This window comes from Triturus cristatus, chromosome 12 (assembly GCF_964204655.1).
Source record: "Triturus cristatus chromosome 12, aTriCri1.1, whole genome shotgun sequence".
Taxonomy (NCBI): domain Eukaryota; kingdom Metazoa; phylum Chordata; class Amphibia; order Caudata; family Salamandridae; genus Triturus; species Triturus cristatus.
The window spans coordinates 289,118,678-289,140,915 of record NC_140595.1 but is presented as its reverse complement, the minus strand read 5'-3'; the positions used below and the strand labels follow the sequence as shown (position 1 = coordinate 289,140,915).

General features: G+C 43.2%; 1 protein-coding gene across 1 annotated transcript in view; it reads right to left on the bottom strand.

Annotated features, from left to right (window-relative positions):
• Positions 1-7,462: 7,462 nt before the first annotated feature.
• The window catches only part of ADGRG5 (adhesion G protein-coupled receptor G5), a 769,418-nt gene continuing 754,642 nt past the window's right edge, over positions 7,463-22,238 (bottom strand). Inside the window, exons 12-13 of the mRNA XM_085637711.1 lie at positions 17,538-17,803; positions 7,463-15,941 (exon numbers count right to left, since the gene is read on the bottom strand). Of these exons, the coding sequence (XP_085493837.1) occupies positions 15,787-15,941; positions 17,538-17,803 (421 nt within the window). The 3' untranslated portion in view covers positions 7,463-15,786. The remainder of the gene's footprint in view (positions 15,942-17,537; positions 17,804-22,238) is intronic.

Genomic DNA, 22,238 nt, shown 5'->3' with positions numbered 1-22,238 from the left:
CCTACTGTTGCATTCTCTGGAGTGGGAATAGTAATTTTTACCCTACTGCTATCCAACGCTTTCCCTACTGTTGCACTCACTGGAGTGGGAATAGTAAATTTGACCCTCCCGCTATCCAACGCTTTCCCTACTGTTGCACTCTCTGGAGTGGGAATAGTAATTTTTATCCTTACACTATCCAATGCTTTCCCTACTGTTGCACTCTCTGGAGTGGGAATAGTAATTTTTACCCCTACGCTATCCAACGCTTTCCCTACTGTTGCACTCTCTGGAGTGGGAATAGTAATTTTTACCCCTACGCTATCCAACGCTTTCCCTACTGTTGCACTCACTGGAGTGGGAATAGTAAATTTTACTCTCCCGCTATCCAACGCTTTCCCTACTGTTGCACTCTCTGGAGTGGGAATAGTAATTTTTATCCTTACGCTATCCAACGCTTTCCCTACTGTTGCACTCTTTGGAGTGGGAATAGTAATTTTTACCCCTACGCCATTTCACGTTTTCTCTACTGTTGTAATCACTGGAGTGGGAAAAGTAAATTTTGAACTACCGCTATCCAACGCTTTCCCTACTGTTGCACTCTCTGGAGTGGGAATAGTAATTTTGTCCCTCCCGGTATGCAACGCTTTCCCTACTGTTGCAGTCACTGGAGTGGGAATAGTAAATTTGACCCTCCCCCTATCCTACGCTTTCCCTACTGTTGCACTCTCTGGAGTGGGAATAGTAATGTTTACCCCTTCGCTATCCAATGCTTTCCCTACTGTTGCACTCTCTGGAGTGGGAATAGTAATTTTTACCCCTACGCTATCCAACGCTTTCTCTACTGTTGCACTCACTGGAGTGGGAATAGTAAATTTGACACTCCCGCTATCCAACGCTTTCTCTACTGTTGCACTCTCTGGAGTGGGAATAGTAATTTTTACCCCTACGCTATCCAACGCTTTTCCTACTGTTGCACTCACTGGAGTGGGAATAGTAAATTTTACCCTCCCGCTATCCAACGCTTTCCCTACTGTTGCTCTCTCTGGAGTGGGAATAGTAATTTTTACCCCTACGCTATCCAATGTTTTCCCTATTATTGCACTCTCTGGAGTGGGAATAGTAATTTTTACCCTCCCGCTATCCAACGATTTCCCTACTGTTGCATTCTCTGGAGTGGGAATAGTCATTTTTACCCTCCCGCTATCCAACGCTTTCCCTACTATTGCACTTACTGGAGTGGTAATAGTAAATTTTACCCGCCTGCTATCCTACGCAGAAAATATTGAATATTTTTAATTAATATTACGTTAATATATATGTATTAATTTTTTTTTACTTACTTTAATTATTTATGAATTTTACTGTTATTTAAGTATTTTTAAGTATGTGTCAGTTAATTCTATGTATTATTTCATTAATTTTACATTACTTTTTAAACATTTAAAAAATTCGATATTTTGACTAACTATATTATTTACAACGATATTTTGGATTCGATATTTTTGTAATTTCCTGTTTGGAGATAGGGGTTCGATATTTTGGTATTCTATATTTTGGCATCGATATTTTTGTAAGTCTATATTTTTGTAGTCGATATTATGTCAGTGATCCGATACAACCATGCTGGTAGATGACTGGTTATTATTTAGGTTGGGTTTAGCCTAATTTGAGGGATCTGTGATGAAATATGTTTTGAGCATATTGAGGCTTAGTCCTAATTTGCAAAACTACTGCTGATATGTTAATAATATTTGCAATCAGTCGAATGCACATGATTTGTAGACAAATAGAGTATACTGCAAGCTAAGGTCAAGCTGATCAGCAGCCCAATTTCAAAATGGCACACAATCGTGGAAGAATGGATCCTTCGGAGACGAGGGTACTAACCGCGCTTCTCTCCTCAGCTATGTCTAGTATATACATCTCCTGTCCATCAAAGTCACCAAAGGACTTCAGTAATCTCCTACCACTGAAAGAGAGATGTACCATCACTAAACCTCACACAAGTAAAGGGTTCTCAAAGCACCTGGTCTGACTCAAATCCAAAGAGATCCTTGGAATGAGATGGAGAAAAGAAACGAATCAGGCAGATCAGATGATGAAGGAGGAACAGCTCGAGACACACAGGAACCTACAGAGGTAGCGGGCTCAGCCAGGCTGCATCTGATTCACCTTAACTACTCACATCATATGGTATGGTACCCAGAATTCCATAGGCCAAATATTGTCTGACGAAAATGTTATGTTCTAAATATTCTTTAGAGAGATATCGCCTTATTGGAGTTTATAATATGAAATGTACAGCCAATACAATAATATTTTTGTAAACCCTACTTACAACACAATATTTGAGTCAGACAATATCTCTGTCAATGATATTCTGACATACAAGCACACCATACATATTACATAAGGAGCAAAGTTATTGACAATGGAAATGAGGCCAATCCTACACATGTATGAGATGTAGAGATGTTGAGGGGAAATATGATTCCTCTGTATCCACTCCGTATGGAACAGCAGAGTTAAAAAAAAAGGTCTGGAGTGAAACTGGATATCTATTTGTGGAGCGGTTTGGGTGGAAATAGAAATTAGATCTGAGGGGTTGTATTCCAAGCTTAATAGAGAAGTTTGAATTTACCAGAGCTCATAAAATGTTGCTTAATATTGGTCTGGTTGTCACAAAATGCTGTGTAGCAAGCCGCTAGAGAGACAAAGAAGTAATGATGTTGAGCACGTGGCTGTGGGGCATGGACAAGTGCAAGAAGATGGAAGAGACATCCTGTCGAAATAACTGTGCCCACAAAATGCCATACATTTGGGGGGCGTTGTGAGACTAGTGTACCTGCTACTGATTAAAGGTCCAGTGGAGGAGAGCATCTAACTTCTGATATTGCACTATATAGTACTCATCTATAATGATGCTAAACGTGGGTGTGGAAGACAGGATTCTTTTGGAGGAGATGCTGGCTCCTGGGAGAAGGGGGTGCGATAGTGTTGCAAAGTATTGTCATTACTTGAGGTTTTTATTGATACATTTATTTTTGAGTAAAAAGCCCAAAACGTTATTTATAAAAATCTTTTGACTTAACTCGCTTGCTGCAGCTATGTTCATGGCACCCAAGGACACACAAGATTGCCTGAGAGACATAGCTGCTCAAAAGGCTGTGGTTATGGTGACTAGGTGCTAGATGTATGTACATGTGGGGCACTAAGGGTCGGTGCAAACTGCGCACTGACTTTTTAAGGTCTGCCTGTGATTTTGTGATGCACCCTATGTACTAATAGGTTCTGTGGCAAAACATCCATTCAAATCACTATCCTTGCATTTGCTTTTCCAAACAGGAAACATATTTTATAAGCAGGCCATGACTAAAGATATAGATGATTCTTTGAAGTAAAGTTCCCCATTCGCGAAGGCATCAGGGGGAGGAGGTTGTGGGCCCCTAGGCCACCGTCTCCTCTCCCTGAGAATGCCTGACATGATTCCCAAAGGGGAAGCTGTCAGTGTAGGGAGCTGTCCTAGATGGGTCGCTTCCTCACTGCCAATCAGATACCACTCCCTTTGAGGTGTGTTATGTGTTGATATCTGATCAGCGGCTCGTAACTGCAATGGCAGCTGCAGAGCACTGATGCATTCCATTTTAACTCTCAAGTAGAAGGGGGCTGCAGAGAAAATAAAGGAGACAGGATGATAATCTGAATTATGTTTGGGTATGCCCAGTCAGCTGCCAGGTACTTCAGGAGTTGAGGGGTTTAGCTGCACAAAGACCACCAGAGCAGTCACTGGGTTTCTTGTCAGACAATGACAGCTGCTTCCATAAAGTACAGCTAATGAAGCGCAGTGGGATCCCCTGAGACCACCCCAAAACACAGGAGGAGAATCAAGCAGGCAGTTACAAGAAGCTGAAGTTAAGCCCAGCCCTTCCAATAAAAAGTGGGGAACAGTGAAACCCTACTAAATGGAAAGAAATTGAGGGAGACACAAAACAAACAGAACCATAATGGAGCGACATATGCGCCCTAGCTGTAACCTTTCAACTAACGCACCGTCCTCAGTCTGTAGGACCAAAATACCAATGTCAGACTATCGTCTAATATAAATATTGTCTTAAAAAAATACTACCGCTTTGGAGTTATTAGAAAATCAAATGGGCCACTATTTTTGTAAAGTATATTTAATGCAAAATATGCCAGATAGTATTTCTGTATAAGACAGTCTGACATACAACCTTTGCTTTTCACACCATTTGGTAAATACTCCCCCTACATGACAATACCCTGGAAGGGGAAGCAGCAGTGCAGCACTTCCTGCTCTGACATCTGCTTTTTCAGGCCCCAACCTCCACAGGTCCATGCTCCACTACCGCTACTGACTTGAACAGGCTACTACCTGTATGTTGCATGTAGCAGAGAGGTTCCCCCGCTTCCCTTCCTCTGCGTCTTTCTCAGGTGATCCACAGATCTACCTGATGAGAGCCAGGCCAAATCCCCAATTCTATACACTGTTGCTGCTGTTTTTCATCTATTAGCAAATCTCTTTATTTCGATTTGGCCTTCACTAAATGCTGGACTACAGAGCTAGGCACTAAAGTGAGTTGACTGAAAAGGAACTATATGGAATGGACCATGGAGGACCCAAATGGTGAAGGCCAGACACTGCGATGGATTCTGCACAAACTGAAAATAGAGGAACAGCCAACAGAACTGTGCAGTGAATTGCTTCGAGCAAACTCAGATATGAGGATTCAGTCTCCGTAATCATTAGGACAGTTAATCAAAAAGCACCAAGGGTATTCCTATAAAGAGGGATTCACCCCTTCTCTAGGTGAGGACTCGTAGATCTGATTTAGATTTTTCCAATCTTCTTAGCAATTCATTGCAGAATCTGGAGGTAAATGGTGCTCCTCTGTCGGTTACTATGAACTTCGGCACCCTCTGCAGATGCACTATCGCCTTCAGAAAAATTAACAACGAAGGCAGGAGCAGATGGTATCTTAGAAAAGAGCATAAAGTGAACCAACTTGGTGAAAGAGTCTACTGCCCCCGGGAGAGAGGACCTACATTCGAGGGTGAAAGTTCTACAGTCAAATCCACTGAAATATCAGACCACGGCTAATGGGATACTGGAAAAGGTTATAGTAAATCAGCTGGTTGTCCTTATTCCTGGCATACCTGATGCCGGGGCATCATGGCAGATGGCTGTGAATTGTCTCTGTCATCTTACCTCTGAAAAGTATAACCTCTGTCCATCCTTTAAACATGTTGGCTCTGAGTCATATTGTGTCTGTGCTTCTGTTAATCTTTCCCTGCTGTTTTTGAATGCATTTAAGTCATTCACAAGCCTCTTCTCTTAATATAAACTCAACAAGACCAAAAAGACAAAAATCCAACATGCATGTACTAACAATATGACTTTAAGAAGGTTTCACACAACTTGGCCCATAGAAAGCTATGGATGCATGATTTCTCTCAAAGTACCTGTAGTTGCAACAAAATTCACAAGGCTGAACAACCGCAGAGATGGAATGCGTCAAAAAACAAAAAGATGCATCAGTTCCTGAGACCATGAGGAGGCGTTGCAACAGTTCTGCTGCACGCAGGAGAAGTGATGCATCGAATCTAGTCTGTAGGGGGAAGTGATATGTTGATTCCGAGACTGTTCGGGTCAGCGGGTGATACGTCGGGAAAACGTGCCGCACAGGTGCAATGCGTGGAAATCCGTGATGCGTCAGCGATCGATGCGGCGGCGGCGAGCGGCGCTGCATCGGTTTCTTCAGCCACGATCCCTCAATGCGTCAGTTCTTGCAGCAGCGACAGGCGCTGCTCGGTTTCGGCAGCGGCACGGCGATGCGTGGGGCTTCTTCTCGCACAGCTGAGCTGTGTCAGAAAAACAGCCGCAAGAAGAGCGATGCATCAATTTTCTTGTAGTTGCTTTGCTTTTCCAGCTCCCAACATCAGGAACAACCTCCAGAGGACCAACACAGTCACAGGCACATATTGGTAGGTCAGACCTCCCAGCAAGGAAGTTCAGGGGAGCTGGGAGTGAAATCTTTGTGTCTCTGAGACGTCAGAACAGGAGGCAAGCTTAACTCAAGCCCTTGGAGATCTTCCTCAAGCAGGGGGAGACAGCACACAGCAAAGTCCTTGTCCTTTCCTTGGCATAAACAGCTACTGCAGGCAACCCCAGACAGAACACAGCAAAGGGGCAGTACTCCTCCTCCAGTTTCTCCAGCTCTGCTCCTTGGCAAAGATTCCTCTTGATTCCAGAAGTAGTCTAAAGTTCAGGGGTTTTAGTTTTAATGCTTATACCCCAAAATGTCTTTGTTCTCTTTGTGCAGGGGTCTCTGAGCTCAGTACAAACCAGTTCCGTCCTCACTGGTGCAGCATAGCCGCAGGGGGTGGAGACAGCATTGTGCAAGGGAGACAGGCCATATTAAGGTGCAAGGAAACCTCCTCCCACTACTCTAAATTCAGCTAGGGACTATTCAGCCCAGCTCTGAGTCACCCAGGAGGGGCCAGGCACACCTCAACCCAGCCTCCCCCCAGTGGCCGTCCACAGTGAATGCAAATCCCGAGCCCCTGTCACTCCAAAAACAGTCAATACACAAACAGGCAGAGGCACACAGAATGGTTAAACAAGACAATGCCTGCTTTCTAAAAGTGCCATTTTCAAACACACAATTTAAAAACCATCTTTAATAAAAGATGTGTTATTTAATTCTGAGTTCAGAGAGCCTAAACTTTATTTCTCTATCTTGTCCCAATGGGAAGTTATACTTGTAAGATGTTACAAAGTATTTTCCATGCTATCCTATGGGGCAAGATAGCTTTTCAATAATGAAAAACAAAATTGGCAGTATTTCACTATCAGGACATGTCACACACACCAGTACATGTCCTACCTTTCACATACATAGTACCCTGCCCAGGGGGATAACTTGGACCTACAAAAAGGGTGCCTTACATGTAGAAAAGGGAAGGTTAGGGCCTGGCAAGTGGGTGCACTTGCCAAATCCACATGGCAGTTTAAAACTGCGCGCAGAAACTGCAGTGGCAGGTCTGAGATACCTTTTTAGGGCTTCTCATGTGGGTGGCACAACTGGTTCTCCAGGCCCACTAGTAGCATTTGATTTACAGACCCTGGCACACTCAGTGCACTTTACTAAGGACTTGTCAGTAAATCAAATATGCCAATTATGGAAATACCAATCCATAAACACAATTTACACAGAGAGCATATGCACATTAGCGCTAATCAGCAGTGGTAAAGTGCCCAGAGTCCTAAAACAAACAACAACAGGTCAGGAAAAATAGGAGGAAGAAGTAAAACGTTTGAGGATAACCCTGCAAAAAGGGCCAAGTCCAACACAAACACTAAAGCATTTTTTCTTCAGTGAATGGTTGAGAACAATCAGTTTCTAAGTTCAGGTTCAAATTTCAGTTTCTGAACACTTTCACAAAACCAGCTTTCAAAATGGAATGATTCTTTTTTTTATTTCAACAGCAATCAATACAATTGTGGATGGATTTCCATCAAACAATAAAAAATACACTGACAGCAGTGGTCTTTATTGAGATTTACTCAAATGTATCAAGTCACTTCTGTGTTATCATTTTGAAGTGCTTTCCTATGGAGGTGAAACATACATTTTGGGACCCTTCTGCAACTATTACTGACCTTGACCAGTATGCAAAGCACTATTCAGGATAAAAATTAAGTGCAAGTGTGTTTATTGGGGAAATAGGTCCAAAGTTATCAGCAATTCAAATATGCTTTTCTTAATAAACAGTGGTTTCAACCATTGCTTCAGAGTCATTGCCTTTGATTTAAAATCCTATAAATTGCTAAGAGCTTTTAAAATCTTGACTTAAGTTCACCAGTTTTCTAATAGCCGTCTGAAATGCACATCTTTACACTGGTGAAGTCGAGTGATCTTTGGCCATGGATTTTGTACAAAAAAGTGTTTTAAGTAAAATCTGAAATGTAATTAAATTTCACCACATTTGACATTCTTAAGCAACGTATGTACAGATTGTGTATGGTTAACATTTTTTGACAACATAGCAGTTTAAAGGGAAAAACTCTTTAAACATCATGTTCAATGAGCATCTGGTTAACTGGACATTCAGTGCTCTAGCTATAATGAGCTGCAGACAGCCCAAACAAATGCCTGCTTTCTCAGGCAAATGTATGTTTAGATGCTCAAATGTATATCTGGTCTAGCAAATGTACTCTCGCCCCAGCAAAGTAAATTTGAACACAGGAATGTAAATCACACAAGTGAATGTACATTGATACCAAGGAATACTAATATTTTAAGAACAATTGGAACATTGGAATGTGGAGCACTCTATTGAAGACAATGGAGTGCTCCGTGCTTCTATGGGCCGGTTAAAGGCATCAAAGCAACATTCCAATGTTGTTTTCACAAAGGCCTCACGGAGCCCGAGGGGATTTAATACCCCTCGAACTCCGAGAGGCCTTTGTTTAATTTGTTAGAACATTCTGCCCTCTGGCAGAATGTTCTAATAGCCTTATAGCCCTTCGTAGCTGGGCTATACTGGCTATTAAAGTCCTGCTCTCTTGTTAAAGGCCCTCGCCTTCGGCTCGGGCCTTTAACGCAGGAGCGGGCCTTTAACAGCTGGTATAGCCCGCTACGGCGGGCTATAAGGCTATAATGTGAGAATTCACTGTTTTTCTTGTCAGCATAGGTATTCTGGCTATTTGAGTTAGATCTCGTTTAGGAGTAATAAAGGCATTAGACAGTTTGAGGGTACTTTAGAGTGTGTCCTACAGATATTTCCTGTTTTCAATGTCTGAGAGGGACAGTTTCAGCTTATGCTGCCTTTCCAAATATTTTGGCACATTAAAAAATGCACACAATATTATTAATTCACTGACCCGGTGCCAAACCTACTTTGACAGTGTACTCTATTCCTAATTCTACCCCAAACTACCTCTATGCTTTACCCGGGGTCCATGAAAAGGTACACTGTCGTCTTATTAAGTGAGAGATGGACTAACCTTGAGTGCCATAAATCCCCCAACAAAGGTTTTGTTAAATGTTTGATGTCTGCAACCACCTCTTCCCACCCAACATCAGCATACTACAGAGAATGAATACAGAAAGCTGGAGTGTATCTTCAGCATCTAATACACAAACTGGGGTTCTTAATTCAAAACTTAGGACTATTTCGAATCTTCCATTGAAAATGGCAATGCAAAAATGACACGCTGTTAACATTGGAACGTACACAAAATGGCAAGGGTCAGCTTTCAGTGTTCGGAACAGCAACTCATCACTTTCACATAGCCTGTATTGTAGATACATTTACAAATGCGAACCAGGGTCACCAACAGTATTTTACCCACAGATACCCTGTGTCCTTAACATCACTGTTCCATTTTAATTGACTAAGTGTTCAACTCATTGCTGGCCACAGGCATGCTAAAGGCAGTGGACTGGAAAAGGTGAAAGAGTCAATGAAACATGGGTTTCCACCAATCTTCTGAAAACCACCAGAATGCCAATCTATGTGTTTATGGTTCATAACCGGATTTCTGTCCTACTTTTATCCATTTTACGATGGATCCATGTGGAACCACATAGTAACTTCAGCACCGAAACCAGGTTGTCAAATAGCTATGAAGTTTAATATTAATTTGGTTTACGGAATGTACACAAATGAATGCGTAGGTACGGTACCTTGAACAAAGTCCATTTGGCTACCGACAGCTAATACAGTCTAAGGAGGATAGGTAAGGCTTATGCACCTTTGATGGCTTTTGTGATTATCAAACCATTGAGCTTTGCATGAGGTCATGGACTAGAGGAGTCCTGCATATAATACATTTTAGGCTTTATTTCATAGCCTATTTCATAGCCTAAAATGGCGCGAGCAGTAGAGAGAGAGTTAACCACTCACTGCTATCAAAGGACTGATCCTTCTAGTTTCTTCAAAGTAGTACTGGGAGTAAGTTCAATAGTATTTAATCACTTTGATTTCACCCATGTCAGTGCTGAATTTGTAAAAAAATAAAAATAAATAAATACAGGGGAGACATAGCTCTACGTATGAGCTGCCGAACGTTGGGGGTTCCCAAATACTGAAATTGCCAAATGTCAGGGGTTTCAGTCTTGATTCCACCTCATATCGCTCTCGTCCACCAACCTACACTTCCTGTATCTTTATCTGACACTTGTAGGTTCTTTTTCATCTTTGTTTTCTCCCTTTGTTACTTTTTTCTATCTTCCTTTTCCTCCTTTCTCCCTTTACTGCCTTTCTCTCACTCGCTTTTGGTTAAAATTTCATGATGAAAAATAACCTCCGCCTCCGGAAAATGAATGCTCCTGACCAGCACCACAGGAACAAATTTAACACTGACCGGTTAATATATTTTCTGAGATAGTCATTGCATATTTTTTTGATCTCATATGTTTTTTTTTCCTTATCCTTTTGTTTGTCCATCCTCCAGTTCCTCCCCGCTTCCCATGCATGTTGGTAGATTCCATGTTATTTTGAAGTATTTTTAACAGTTACTAGTAGGCCGCGTCCATTATTCTGTGCGCTTCTTCTGATGTAGTCTCTCAGTAAAGGTGGCCTTTTCCTCATTTCTGACTCTGTATGTTTCAACCTGGTTATTGTTGAGACTCGCGTCATGGTGTTGATCCTTTGGAAGGTCTTCCTTTGTCCACGTCATCATGCCTTAAGTGCTGACGCACTGCACTATCTCGCCTACAGGAGGAGCAAACTGGGAAACCTATCGCACTAGCTCTTGTTGACGCTGTCAGACCTGGCTGCCTGTCCGTCGCAGTGGCGGGGGTAATTTTAGCAGGGAAGGGGGCTGGGAGGCCACACTCACTTCCATGCATTTTCACACGTGCACACACACCCATTCACAACACTCACTCACATACATACATTCATGCATTAACGCACACACGCACCAAACATCAAAAACCAAAACTTACCTTGACTACAGCTCTCCCGGAGGGAAGCCTTGGGGGTCCCAGAATGGTAGGGACTGCTGTATTCTATCATTGACTGACAAAGGCAACAGTCCCTCACTCGTCACTGAGTGGGATGAGATCACTGAGACTGCTGACACCACCCCACTCTGTGAAGAGGTGTCACTGATTGACACTCAGCCCAGGGCACTCCAGAGCTTCAAACTGAAGCACCCAGGTCCGAGGCAATCAGTGGCACTCCTCCTCGTCACAAGGAAGAGGGCCTTGAGGAATTTTTGCCAGGCTGAGGCGGTCACACCCACAGGGTTGTGAAATCCTCAGCCTGGCAAAGTTCAACGGAGACGGTCAGGAGCCTGCGCATTTAGCGCATATCTAGCTACTAGCTGTCTGACCTGAACAAGAAGTGTGTCTGTCAGGATGAACTTGGTTCAGCCCGACAGACACTATTCTGGTCAGGAAAAACGTGGGGGGAGTGGCCCCTCCGCCCTTACGGACAGGTAGTGCCTGGTCCGTCGGCTTCCTTTGAACACAACCATTTCTGCTGCGCATCGTCACTGTGATTGCACCCTGACTGGCCCTAATTTAGGGAATTGATAAGATCATTTTGAAGCTGCCTTAATGAGAGTAGAAAGAAGGTTCAAGTATATTATAAGCATCACGCTTGAACATTATCATTTTTATACCAGAACGCAGAGTGAGGGTGAGTCCTTTGATGAATTTGTAACAGCTCTATGAGCATTATCCACTACATGCAACTTTGGAGAGTATACAGATCAAATGATTTGTGACCAATTATCAACAGTAAACGGAAGGAAAAATGGTAGGGCACAGGTGATCCCAATCTTGAAGAGGTGATCAAATTTGCTAAAGCCTTACAACAATCTGTTGCACGGGTGCGTGTGGTGAATGAAGAGAAAACGTCCAATAAATATAGTGAAGCACGCATTGTTGGCAAACAAGTCTAGAAAATCAGAATTAGGCTAGTCCAAGAAAGACAATGTTAAGCTAACTTGTTTGTGATGTGGTAGCCTTACACACCTAGCTTCATCTAAGAGTTGTCTGGCCCTGGGTAAGGATTACAACACATGTGGAAGCAGAGGCATATGAGCAGAGTATGTAAGGATGGTCTATGGTCACAAAGAACGTGAGTAGCTGAGATTTCATCAGATTTTCCAACCATCCATCAAGAATCAAAAGTTCCGGAACTAAAATCCTTTCAAGGAATGGTTTTAGTTGTAAAGGATTTGGAAGATGCACATGGAAGATCCATGGATAGGCCTCCAATGTGCACGTTGCAGGTGTTTAACAGAGACTTTGAGATAATGGTAGATTCGGGTTCACCATATCCCATAATCACAAATTAGATTTTTAGCTTGAATATTGATTCTATGGTTGGCCTCTTGTTGAGACCTGACATAAAAGTGGTGGTCTTCGATCGAAGAAAAATCAACTTCAGTAGATATGTCTTTGCTAATGTTCAATTTAAGAGCAGGTGAACAAACATAAAAATGTATGCGGCCATCAAGGGAGGATGCGCTCTAGGTTAGCGAGACCAAAGACTATTACGAATTGTTTTAAATCCTAATACTACTGATCCTGTTCTAGCCATCGCAGGGGACAACATGGCTGCCATGCTTATTAAAGACTTTCTGATAACTTTCAGGAACGAGCTAGGCAAATAACCTGAATTCATACACTGGATAAAACTGAAGGATGGATACATTCATGTTAGACCGAAATGTTATGGACTACGAGTACAATTGCTCAAGTTGGTCATCAATTAGGCAGTTGCAAGGAGAGATACGCTCTTTTGCCCATGTTACTAATGAGCTAAGTGTTTCCAACAACATATCATTTAGGAATGGTTAATGTGCATCTCCAGAAGGTGTAAGGGGGTTATTTAGAAAATGAGCCACCAAGGGCACATGATTATGTCAGCTTTAATGTACACCGTAAGAGAAATATTTTGGAGGACTGGATTGGGCAGCGAGGCTGATCATTACGTAAGAGGTTGTGTTGAACGCTTTAACTGTGATGAAAAGCTAAAGTGCAGTTACCTCTCCTATGCAGCCAGTTCCTTGGACTGAATTGCCCTGGCAAAATGTGGCCTTTTATATTTCATGTCCCTTTAGAGAATAACCAGATCACATGCAACACGCCATTGTCATGATGGACTATTTTCCAAATGGCCCGCGGTAACCTTTGTAGAAAAGGTGTCTGCAGATATAGTCATTAGTTTAATGAAGGAAATATTCAGCCAGGAAGGATTCCCAGCATCCCTAATGACTGAAAATGTCATTCAGATCACATGTAATGAAATGTTGAGTTTCCTCAACCTACATAATATGAAACACACTTTCATTGTTGTTTATGACCCACATTCTAATGGCACTGTAAAGAGGTTCAACCCCTTTCTTAAGGATAATATTCATATGGCATTACAAATCAGAATACTTAGTCACACTCTGATTAGGGAAGGGCTGGGAGTGGACAGTGTAAGTCCCCATTCCATGTCTGGAGTCAGTCTTTTCAAGTTATTGAGTGGTAGAACTCGGACCCTGATTTATGCCCATGGTGATTGCTGAAACGTTGTTCCAAGAAGCTACGACTTGATCAGGATGTGGAATATGATCTTGTCAAGAACAATCTTTATGCAAGCAAAGATATGATGTGGACCACACGGTCAGACATCTTGATTTGTTAGTGGGGAATGTACTACGTGTGAAGTTGCCTCTGAGGGAGGGGAAAGGCAAGTCTGAATTTTCCTAACCCCTGAAAGTGGTTAAAGTGAACAAGGGAAGTGTTAATACACAGGATGTGTTGGGAGTATCAGAAGGGTTGCCAAACATATGCATTAGAACAGACACTCAGGTGATGAGCGAGAATTGGATGAAGACGATGTATACTCATGTCTTAACCCCAAATTTGCACATCCCACAATGCATTGCACCAGATCTTCTGTTGACCCTAACTTAGATGTAATATCTCATCCTCTAGAAGATGGAAGGGGTAATCTAGAATCTACCTTGTTTCAAGATAATCCTGGAGATGGATCTATTGCAAGTAGAACTGAAGTGTCCCCCGAGTGAGAACTGCTTCTCGGAAAGTATAGCAAGGATAACTTCCTCAGATTTAGTTTTTAGGGGAAGGATGTGTTATATTTTCTGAGCTGGTTACTGTATATTTCCTTATCTCAAATGTTTTCTCCCCCTTATCTTTTCCTTTGTTCATCCTCCCGTTCCTTCCCGCTCCCTGTGCACGTTGGTATGTTCCATGGAATGTTGAACTGGTCATGGCTGTTACTGGCGGCTCACAGCCGTTATTCTGGATGTGCTTTCCTTGTGACGTACACTGCTAGTTGCGCCCGGTGCAAAATGTTTGATGGCGGCCTGAAGTGACTTCCTTCTACACAGACTCCCTCACTGCCACCCTCTAATGGTGCCCTTCATCTCTCCATAGCCTCCCTCACATGTATTTAATTTCTTTTAAAGCGCTACTCATACCAATGTAGGGAATTAGAGCCCTTTACATCACACATAGATTATACAGAGACAAGGAATCATACGTGTGTATATCAGCACACAGAAAATGTTACATAAGCCAATGAGGACTACAAGGTGTAATAGTCACATGTCAGCCATTATATTTTAAGATGGCTTGGTTTGGAGAAGCATAAACTCAATATTTAAAATGTAACACAGTGGTTGGGGTGCGCTTTACTAAAAATATTTTTTTGTACCCAAACGAACCCCCTAAGGATAATGAAAGACTAGGGAAAAAACATATTTTTTTAATCTTTGCCTTGCAGTATGTATGCAGCTCTTTGATTCTAAATCATAGCCCACTGTGCTATATTAGGATTGTGACTTGTGAACTGCAAGTAACAAAAGGATCGCTGCGACAAAAACATTAAACCACTGAGCTAACTACATAAAAAACGATACTGTGATCTGCTTTGTACACGTGCTTTGCAACAGGCACATGAAACCTCTGCACTACTTTAGGGTGGGTCCAAACTGCAAATAGATAAAACTCAATGATTTGCCAGCAGGTGCATTCATCACCAGGCTTTGAGTTTTCATTATTGTCTGAAAATTACTGGGCGCACAAGGAACTTTACACCAGGTGATTTTAACTCCATCAGACATTTCAGAATACAGCACCCTCCGAGCTTGGCGCCTGGTGCGGTGCCACCAGTCACACCGCCCTAAAGGTGTGACTCTCAATAATGGTCTCAATAATGGTCACCTTTAAAGGTGTGACTCTCAATAATACTCCCAATAATGGTCACCTTTACCTCTTTTCTGAATCTGTGCGTTACAAAACGTTTGTCCTGTCTTTTATCAGCTGCTGAACTGACATTGGCGGGTGTCACAGAGGGATATGCATTCTTGGTCTATTTTCTTATTATGTGCGCCTGCTCATAAAACTCTAGATTTAAATGCACCCAGCTGATCATCCACCAGTAATGGATATGATTAGAAGTAGATTCCATTTTTTTTAATCACCAAAACTGAGCCAGTGACCCTAACATTAATGTATGCATTATTGGCATGGTGGTGAATATTCACCAGGGAGAAACCCAAAAGGGTTAAATATGCAGGCATACAATCGTAAGTGATAAACTAGAACTTGAGGCCACACCACCTATAGGTGACAATCCACAAATCCAGTATAGCATTTATTACCAAAATACTCTTTGGGCCTGTTAATGTGCCCTTCCTTCCAGGGACTGATTGTTAGAGGGGAACAAGAATCTTTGGTGACCTTCTCACATTTTGAAGTCAACCGCAAAAATCTCATCGATGTAATGAAGTGTCCTATTCATAAATCAGTTCTTCTTGGTGTTGGAGCCACTGTTTCTTGAGTGTATCAGTGAAAGGCAAACACTCTCTCTATGTTGGGTGGTGTTTGTTGTTGGCCCACTTTCTGACGTGTCTCCAGGGCGGGTGTGGATTCGGCAAAACCAAAGTAAGATGAAGAATCCTAAAGGAGAGAAAAGAACCAAGAAGGAAAATCAATTTTCTGCACTTAAGCATTTTCTGAGATTAACAGAATGAAAGATGAACAGCAGTAAAGCACTAGTTAGTTGGAAGTACTATGTCTTGCTCTGACTCTCAAAACATCCTTCCTGCTTTCATGCCATTTCTTATTTCCAATGCCCTTTTTCTTCACCTTGACTCCCCTTCTACATATGTAATCACTCATTTTGTCCATTCCTCTTCTTCTTCTAACTGCCATCCAACCTTCAGCCTACCGTAGGCTCAACCAACACCCAGTAGCGTAACACAAAATGATGGTGCGCACCTGCAGAATGTGATAACGAACCTGGACGTCTCCCAGATCGCACAGATATTCATTGGTCTTGGGCTCTATGAGGGTACCCTGAATAGTCGCCCCCTCATGCTGCAGGGGCCTGCTTTGGAAAGCAGAGTGGTTTTCCGGAGCGTTTAGCTGTCTTTATTCCATGCAATTGCACGCATTCTGCAAGGCATCCAAGGGTAGACTTAGAGGGTGAGAGGGACCCCACCAAAACAAAAAACCCTGAGGGCCGTCCCGCACTGCGGGGGCCTTCAATACATCCCTGCCAACACCTAAATCTGCGATCAACTACATGCTTCCATAGAAAGAGAGATGGAAAGAGACAGAGAGGGAGTGGGAGTAGGTGACTGATACTTCTTGTCTTTATTCCCAAGACTCTGGATTCATCTAGACTCAAACCCGTCCTCGCTCCTGCTCTGGCCAGGTCGGTCGTTAGCGTCTTTCACCCCAAGATTTTTTGCTGACAATCTCTCTCATTTCAAACCAGATACTAAGTTCCATCTTTTGCTCTATACTGCAAAAGTAGGACTGCCTACAAATCGATGTTGTGAACACAGAGCTGCATTGAGATCTATCGAGTGTTAGAACATTGGAATGTTGCGTCCTCCACCGAAGCCCCAGTGGCTTAGGGACAATAATGACCAGCATAAGCCTTTTACTCCAACATTCCAATGCTTGCCTTTTGATTCTCTCAGTTTATTTCACACCAATCTACCCTCAGTTGGTGGAAAGATCTAATAGCATTATAGGCCTTCAGTCTCAAGTGATACCGGTTGTTAAAGGCCCGGCACCTGATTATAGCACTCAGCAGGAAGCTAGAATGCTTTAAATACCAGTAGCCCTGTTTCTGATATGTGATCAACTCTTCTCTAGTCATGCTGGTCTTTTAGAAGCACCAACCTGTGGGCATTCTCCTCATTTACAGGCAAGACATTTTGCATCTACTTCGTTTCACATAAGCATGGAGTGCTGATGTCCTACCCCCAGGCTGGGGTAAAACAAAGCAGAGCAATATACCTGAGACCCCATAAGTAGGTACCCTAGGGCCCTGCTGCTCTTATGGTGCAACGGGCACCTAGCAATCAAGGCTGCTGCCCTCAACCCAAGTTCTTTGTATTTTTATAAGGCTTGGTGCATTAGTACTCAAGGAAAAATCACAACATTATACAAATTTGGCCACATGTTAAAGGAACAACCTAAGAATGATTGGTGGCAATGTTTTATTTTTAGCTAAGACTCCTATATAGAAATATTACAAACCTTGCAGCGAGTTGAGGATGCTAAAGGCATAGATTTGAGGTACCAAAAGGGCTCCAAAGGAGAAGAAGGCCAAACCCCAGGTGGTGCCCAACAGACAGCTGAGCCCCAGCACAGTCAACGCATCACGATATGCTCGCCCCTTCTCAGCTTGCAGATTCCGTATCTTCTTTGCCACTATGATGAGGATGGCTGTGTTGAAGATGAGGATAAGGCCAGCATAGGCCAGGTTCAGGCCATAGTGTAATTTCCGAGATACAACCCAGCACCTGTGAGAGAGATATGCAGTGATCATTATGTGACATTTGATAGAATGACTACCCGAATACTTCTCACCATCATACATTAATTTTAAAAAGCAGTATTTACCCTATATTAATGTTAAGAAAGACTAGAAGAAAATAAGGTTTCTACTGAATAGTATAGCTGATAATTGCAGGTATTCTGCTGGCCACAACAAGTCACCTGCCTATCCCCATGTGTTGAATACACTCTCAAATGGGAGTAATGCTCAAGCGGAGGTAATGATAGATTCCGCACACAACATACAAACGTTCAGTGAGTAGTCACAGAGAAAACACACTGGCAAAAGGCTTACATCTGAATTGCAAGTAAGTAAGCTCAAAAAGAAGCATAGACTAGGATCCAGAAAGGCCAAAAGGATGAATGATGAAGGAGCATAACTTTTTAGGTCTGTCCCGAGCACTCAAGATGAAGCACATGTCCCTGACTGTTACCTACAAGGATCAGGTGATCGCATCCTCTACAAAAGAGCGTTTCAACTTCCCATGGATATTCTAAGTGCTTTACAAATCTCTTAACAAATTTACCAGTGCCCATTTCCATAGTGAAGTTCATTCACTACTAAAGCACACAGACCTCTGCTCAACATAAGCAATGACTCACTCATTCAAGGCATCTTCTATGACTCACCTAAAAGTGCACAGATCCTCACATCGCTAAAGAATGCCAAGCTTCAAATCACACATCTTCTGTTCCTGGACAAGATCATAGAGAGAGCTTTTGTCCCCAGGTTTCAGGACAATATAAAACACCTAAAGCAACCATGCAGATGGGAGACGATGCCTTCCTGATCACCGAAAAAGGAGCCTTTCCAACTGGTCAGTGGTTTTTGTTCTGTCTAAACAACACATCCAACTTTTTCAGATGAACTCTTAAAGGTCTGAATATATTCCAATTTACTGGGGCATACCCCTAAGCTCATTCTTGTCACAAGTGATCTTCATCCTCTACATGGATCCCCTTTGCTACTCCTCACACAAAAGATCCATCAATACACAGATGATCCACAGCTTTGCATAAAGGGCTAGCAATGACATCAAATGTCTGAAACAACTGCCTTTTCCATACCCAAGCATGAATGTTGAAGTCTTGCTTGAAACCCACTTACGATGAAGTATATATTAAAGGGACACCCACAGTAAACAAGTTTAGTTAATGTCTGTCTATTGTTAATTTCTTTATGTTTACTCCACAGTTTTCACCAAGGTCAATCTTAAAGTCTTTGAGCCTTAATTAAAAATGCCAATGCACACCTCATCACATCTCTCCCTCCAAGTGTGTGTGCGCAGACATCTACCCACACCATACACACACAAACACATGCACACACACTCCCCCTCTTTCTTTCAAGCAAATCAACAAGTTTTTTAACATATCTCTTGCACCCAAGGACCGTTTGTAATAATGCAGTTGGCACGATACACGAAGACATCATAGTTTTTGTATGTATGCACGTTGGAAGAAAAAATAGATGTCAAAACAATAGATGTGAAACTACTAAGCGAGGATCATAGAACATTGTTAGGGAGAGTGGAGGAGAACAAGTTTTCTGTTGCAGCAGTGTGACCCACGGTTTCCTCTCTGAAGAGACAGATGGATGATATGTGCAAGGACTTGCACTTGCTAAAGGATTTGGTGGAAGATGCAGAGGGCGATCCTGCCACAATAATATTAGGATTGTCGGGTTGCTAGAATACATAGAGGTCAGTTGGTGGAATTGTTTTTGAGGATTGGCTTTTGAGGGTGGTGCTCCCTAACACGCAGTCCATGATCTTAATGATTGAAAGGGGTGCACAGGGTTCCCTCCTGTTGTCGCCACCAGGGGCCCCCCCAAGGCCGATGGTGGCCAGACTTCTCAATTATAGGGAGAGAGATGACATACTACAGCAGGCACATTCACACGGCACCTGGGAACTTGAGGACGATAAAATACATCTCTTCCCCGACTACACAGCTCAAGTGCAAAAGAAGCGGATCGCCTTCTCGGAGCCCAAGCAGATGCTAGTAGATCCGGGATTCACATATGGACTGCTCTATCAGGCCAAGTTCTGAGTCATGCCAAACCAAAAAACGTTTTCTTTAACACTCCTGAGAAAATGTGGTCCTGGAATACAACATCTCACATGTGCAGAGGGTTAACCCTGAGGTGCCACTTGGACGGAGGCAAGATAGGAAAATGCGACACCCTCTTTAGGTGACCTCATCCAGAGGATGTGCTGCAGAGGGGAAACAACCATTACAACGCAGTCATACCAACGCACTACCTTTAGAACGCGGGTGTAACAACGCGACTGCATTTACATCACGTGTCACTACAACGCATGCCATTACAATGCATACCATTACAACGCATGCCATTACAACGCATTCTAAGGTAAGTAATGGAGTTTTTAAAAGTTTTAGGGTGGGTATGGGTGTACATGGGAATAGTCATTTTTACCCCTACACTATCCAACACTTACCCTACTGTTGCACTCACTGGAGTGGGAATAGTATTTTTTACCCCTACACTATCCAACACGTACCCTACTGTTGCACTCACTGGAGTGGGAATAGTAATTTTACCCCTACACTATCCAACACTCACCCCACTGTTACCCTAAAAGCATTATGCATTGTAATGGTATGCATTGTAATGGTATGCATTGTAATGGAATGCGTTGTAAAGGTAGTTTCTAAAAATGTGCTGTAATGGCATGCGTTGTAAAATCCTGCGTTGTAAAGGTAGCTGCGATGTAAAACCTGTGTTAAAAAGGCATGCATTGTAATTGTTTGCATTGTAACGTCATGTATACGCTGCGGAGGAGCGGGCAAATTTGGTCTCTGATATTCGAGCTTGCAAAGAGCCCTCCCTCTTGTTGGGAACCAGTGATGCAGAATCAGCCAAGGGGGACACTGATGCGACATCAGAGGAGGGGAAGATATCCCCATTGATGGGTCCCCATGTTACCCTGGGAATGACCATATCTTAATCTGATCCTCTTGTGCCTCCAACAAGAGTGTTTACTGAGATACCTGTTCCTGGAGACTTGATTGACTATGCATCCAGGATGCGACCCTGCCTCTAAAGGTGGTGGGGGACTGCGCTCTCAATGTGTTTTGTTCTAACGCATCTCCCCAATGGCAGTCAGCGACTGTGCAAGTAATAGAGTTTCTGTTCAATTTGGTTTTGTTAATTTGGTTCTGTTTACAATGGTTTTACTGGAGCAGGTGTGTTATACCTCGACCGGAAGGGCGAGGGGAGGAGGGAAAGTCCCTTGCACTTAGAATGACATTTTTTTTGGTACGACCACAGCACTATGTACTCCACAGACACACCTTGCATCCTCTTATGTTTCTCCCCTGCATGTTGCTACATCATTGCTCGCCGCATCCAATAATAACTGATGAACAAATGCAATTTCCTATTGTGGAAAGTTAGGGGCCTAGGCTTCCCATTGAAGTGCCACAATGTTTACTCCTTTCTCCGGAGACGCAAGATGCATGTGGCTCTCCTACAGGAGGGAGATGCAGATGCTGGCTTCAGAGCTGAACAAACTGGCGAAACTCTGGTCTGGACAAATATATGGCACTGGCCATTCGGCTTACACATGGAGCACATTGATATGGCTGGTGCTGAAGGGCCCACTAGTGATATCAGGCACAAACATAGATCCAGAGGGCCATTATGTCATACAGGAAGCTACCATTGATTAGAGGTCCCGCTCCCTTGCAAGCATATACATCCCAATTATCATTCCTGGATACAATGTCACCACACCTTCTCAGGATGGTTGACATGCATAGATTATGGGGGGGCTATTATAACCTGGTCCTGAACGGGGTACTGGATCGCTCCTTGCCCCCCTCCCATTGGGCCCTAGCGGAACACTGACACAGGGCCCTAGGAAATGGACTGCACAATGGGAACTCACAGACTTATGGAGGGAGTCCCATCCAGAGGCCCAAGAGAATTCTCTTATTCTAGTGTCCACGGGTTCTACATGCTAATGCGCAGGTTTCTGGGCCCCCTTGATTTAATACCCTTAGCCTCCAACACCGAGTATCTGTGTCGCCCTGTTTCTGACCATAATCCTCTTCTTTTAACACTCACACTGGGACATCACCGAATGGCAGTGCCTGCATGGCAACTACAGCTAGAGGCGCTACTCGATGCCCCCTTCCGGAACACTGTGGGTGATGCTGTAGAGTCCAGGGGGATGCGCCTGCTGTGAAAATTGCTGTCCGTGCCTGCCATGACCTGCCGTGACCTCCAGGAGGAGGGGCCACCAATGCCATGTCATGCTTCAAGAAGGCAGGATTGCTCCTGTGACATGGAACACCCAGGGGACTTCTACCACTGTGGGACTTGCTGTCCCTGCCTGCAGTGACCTGCCGTGACCTCTAGGAAGAGGGGCTACC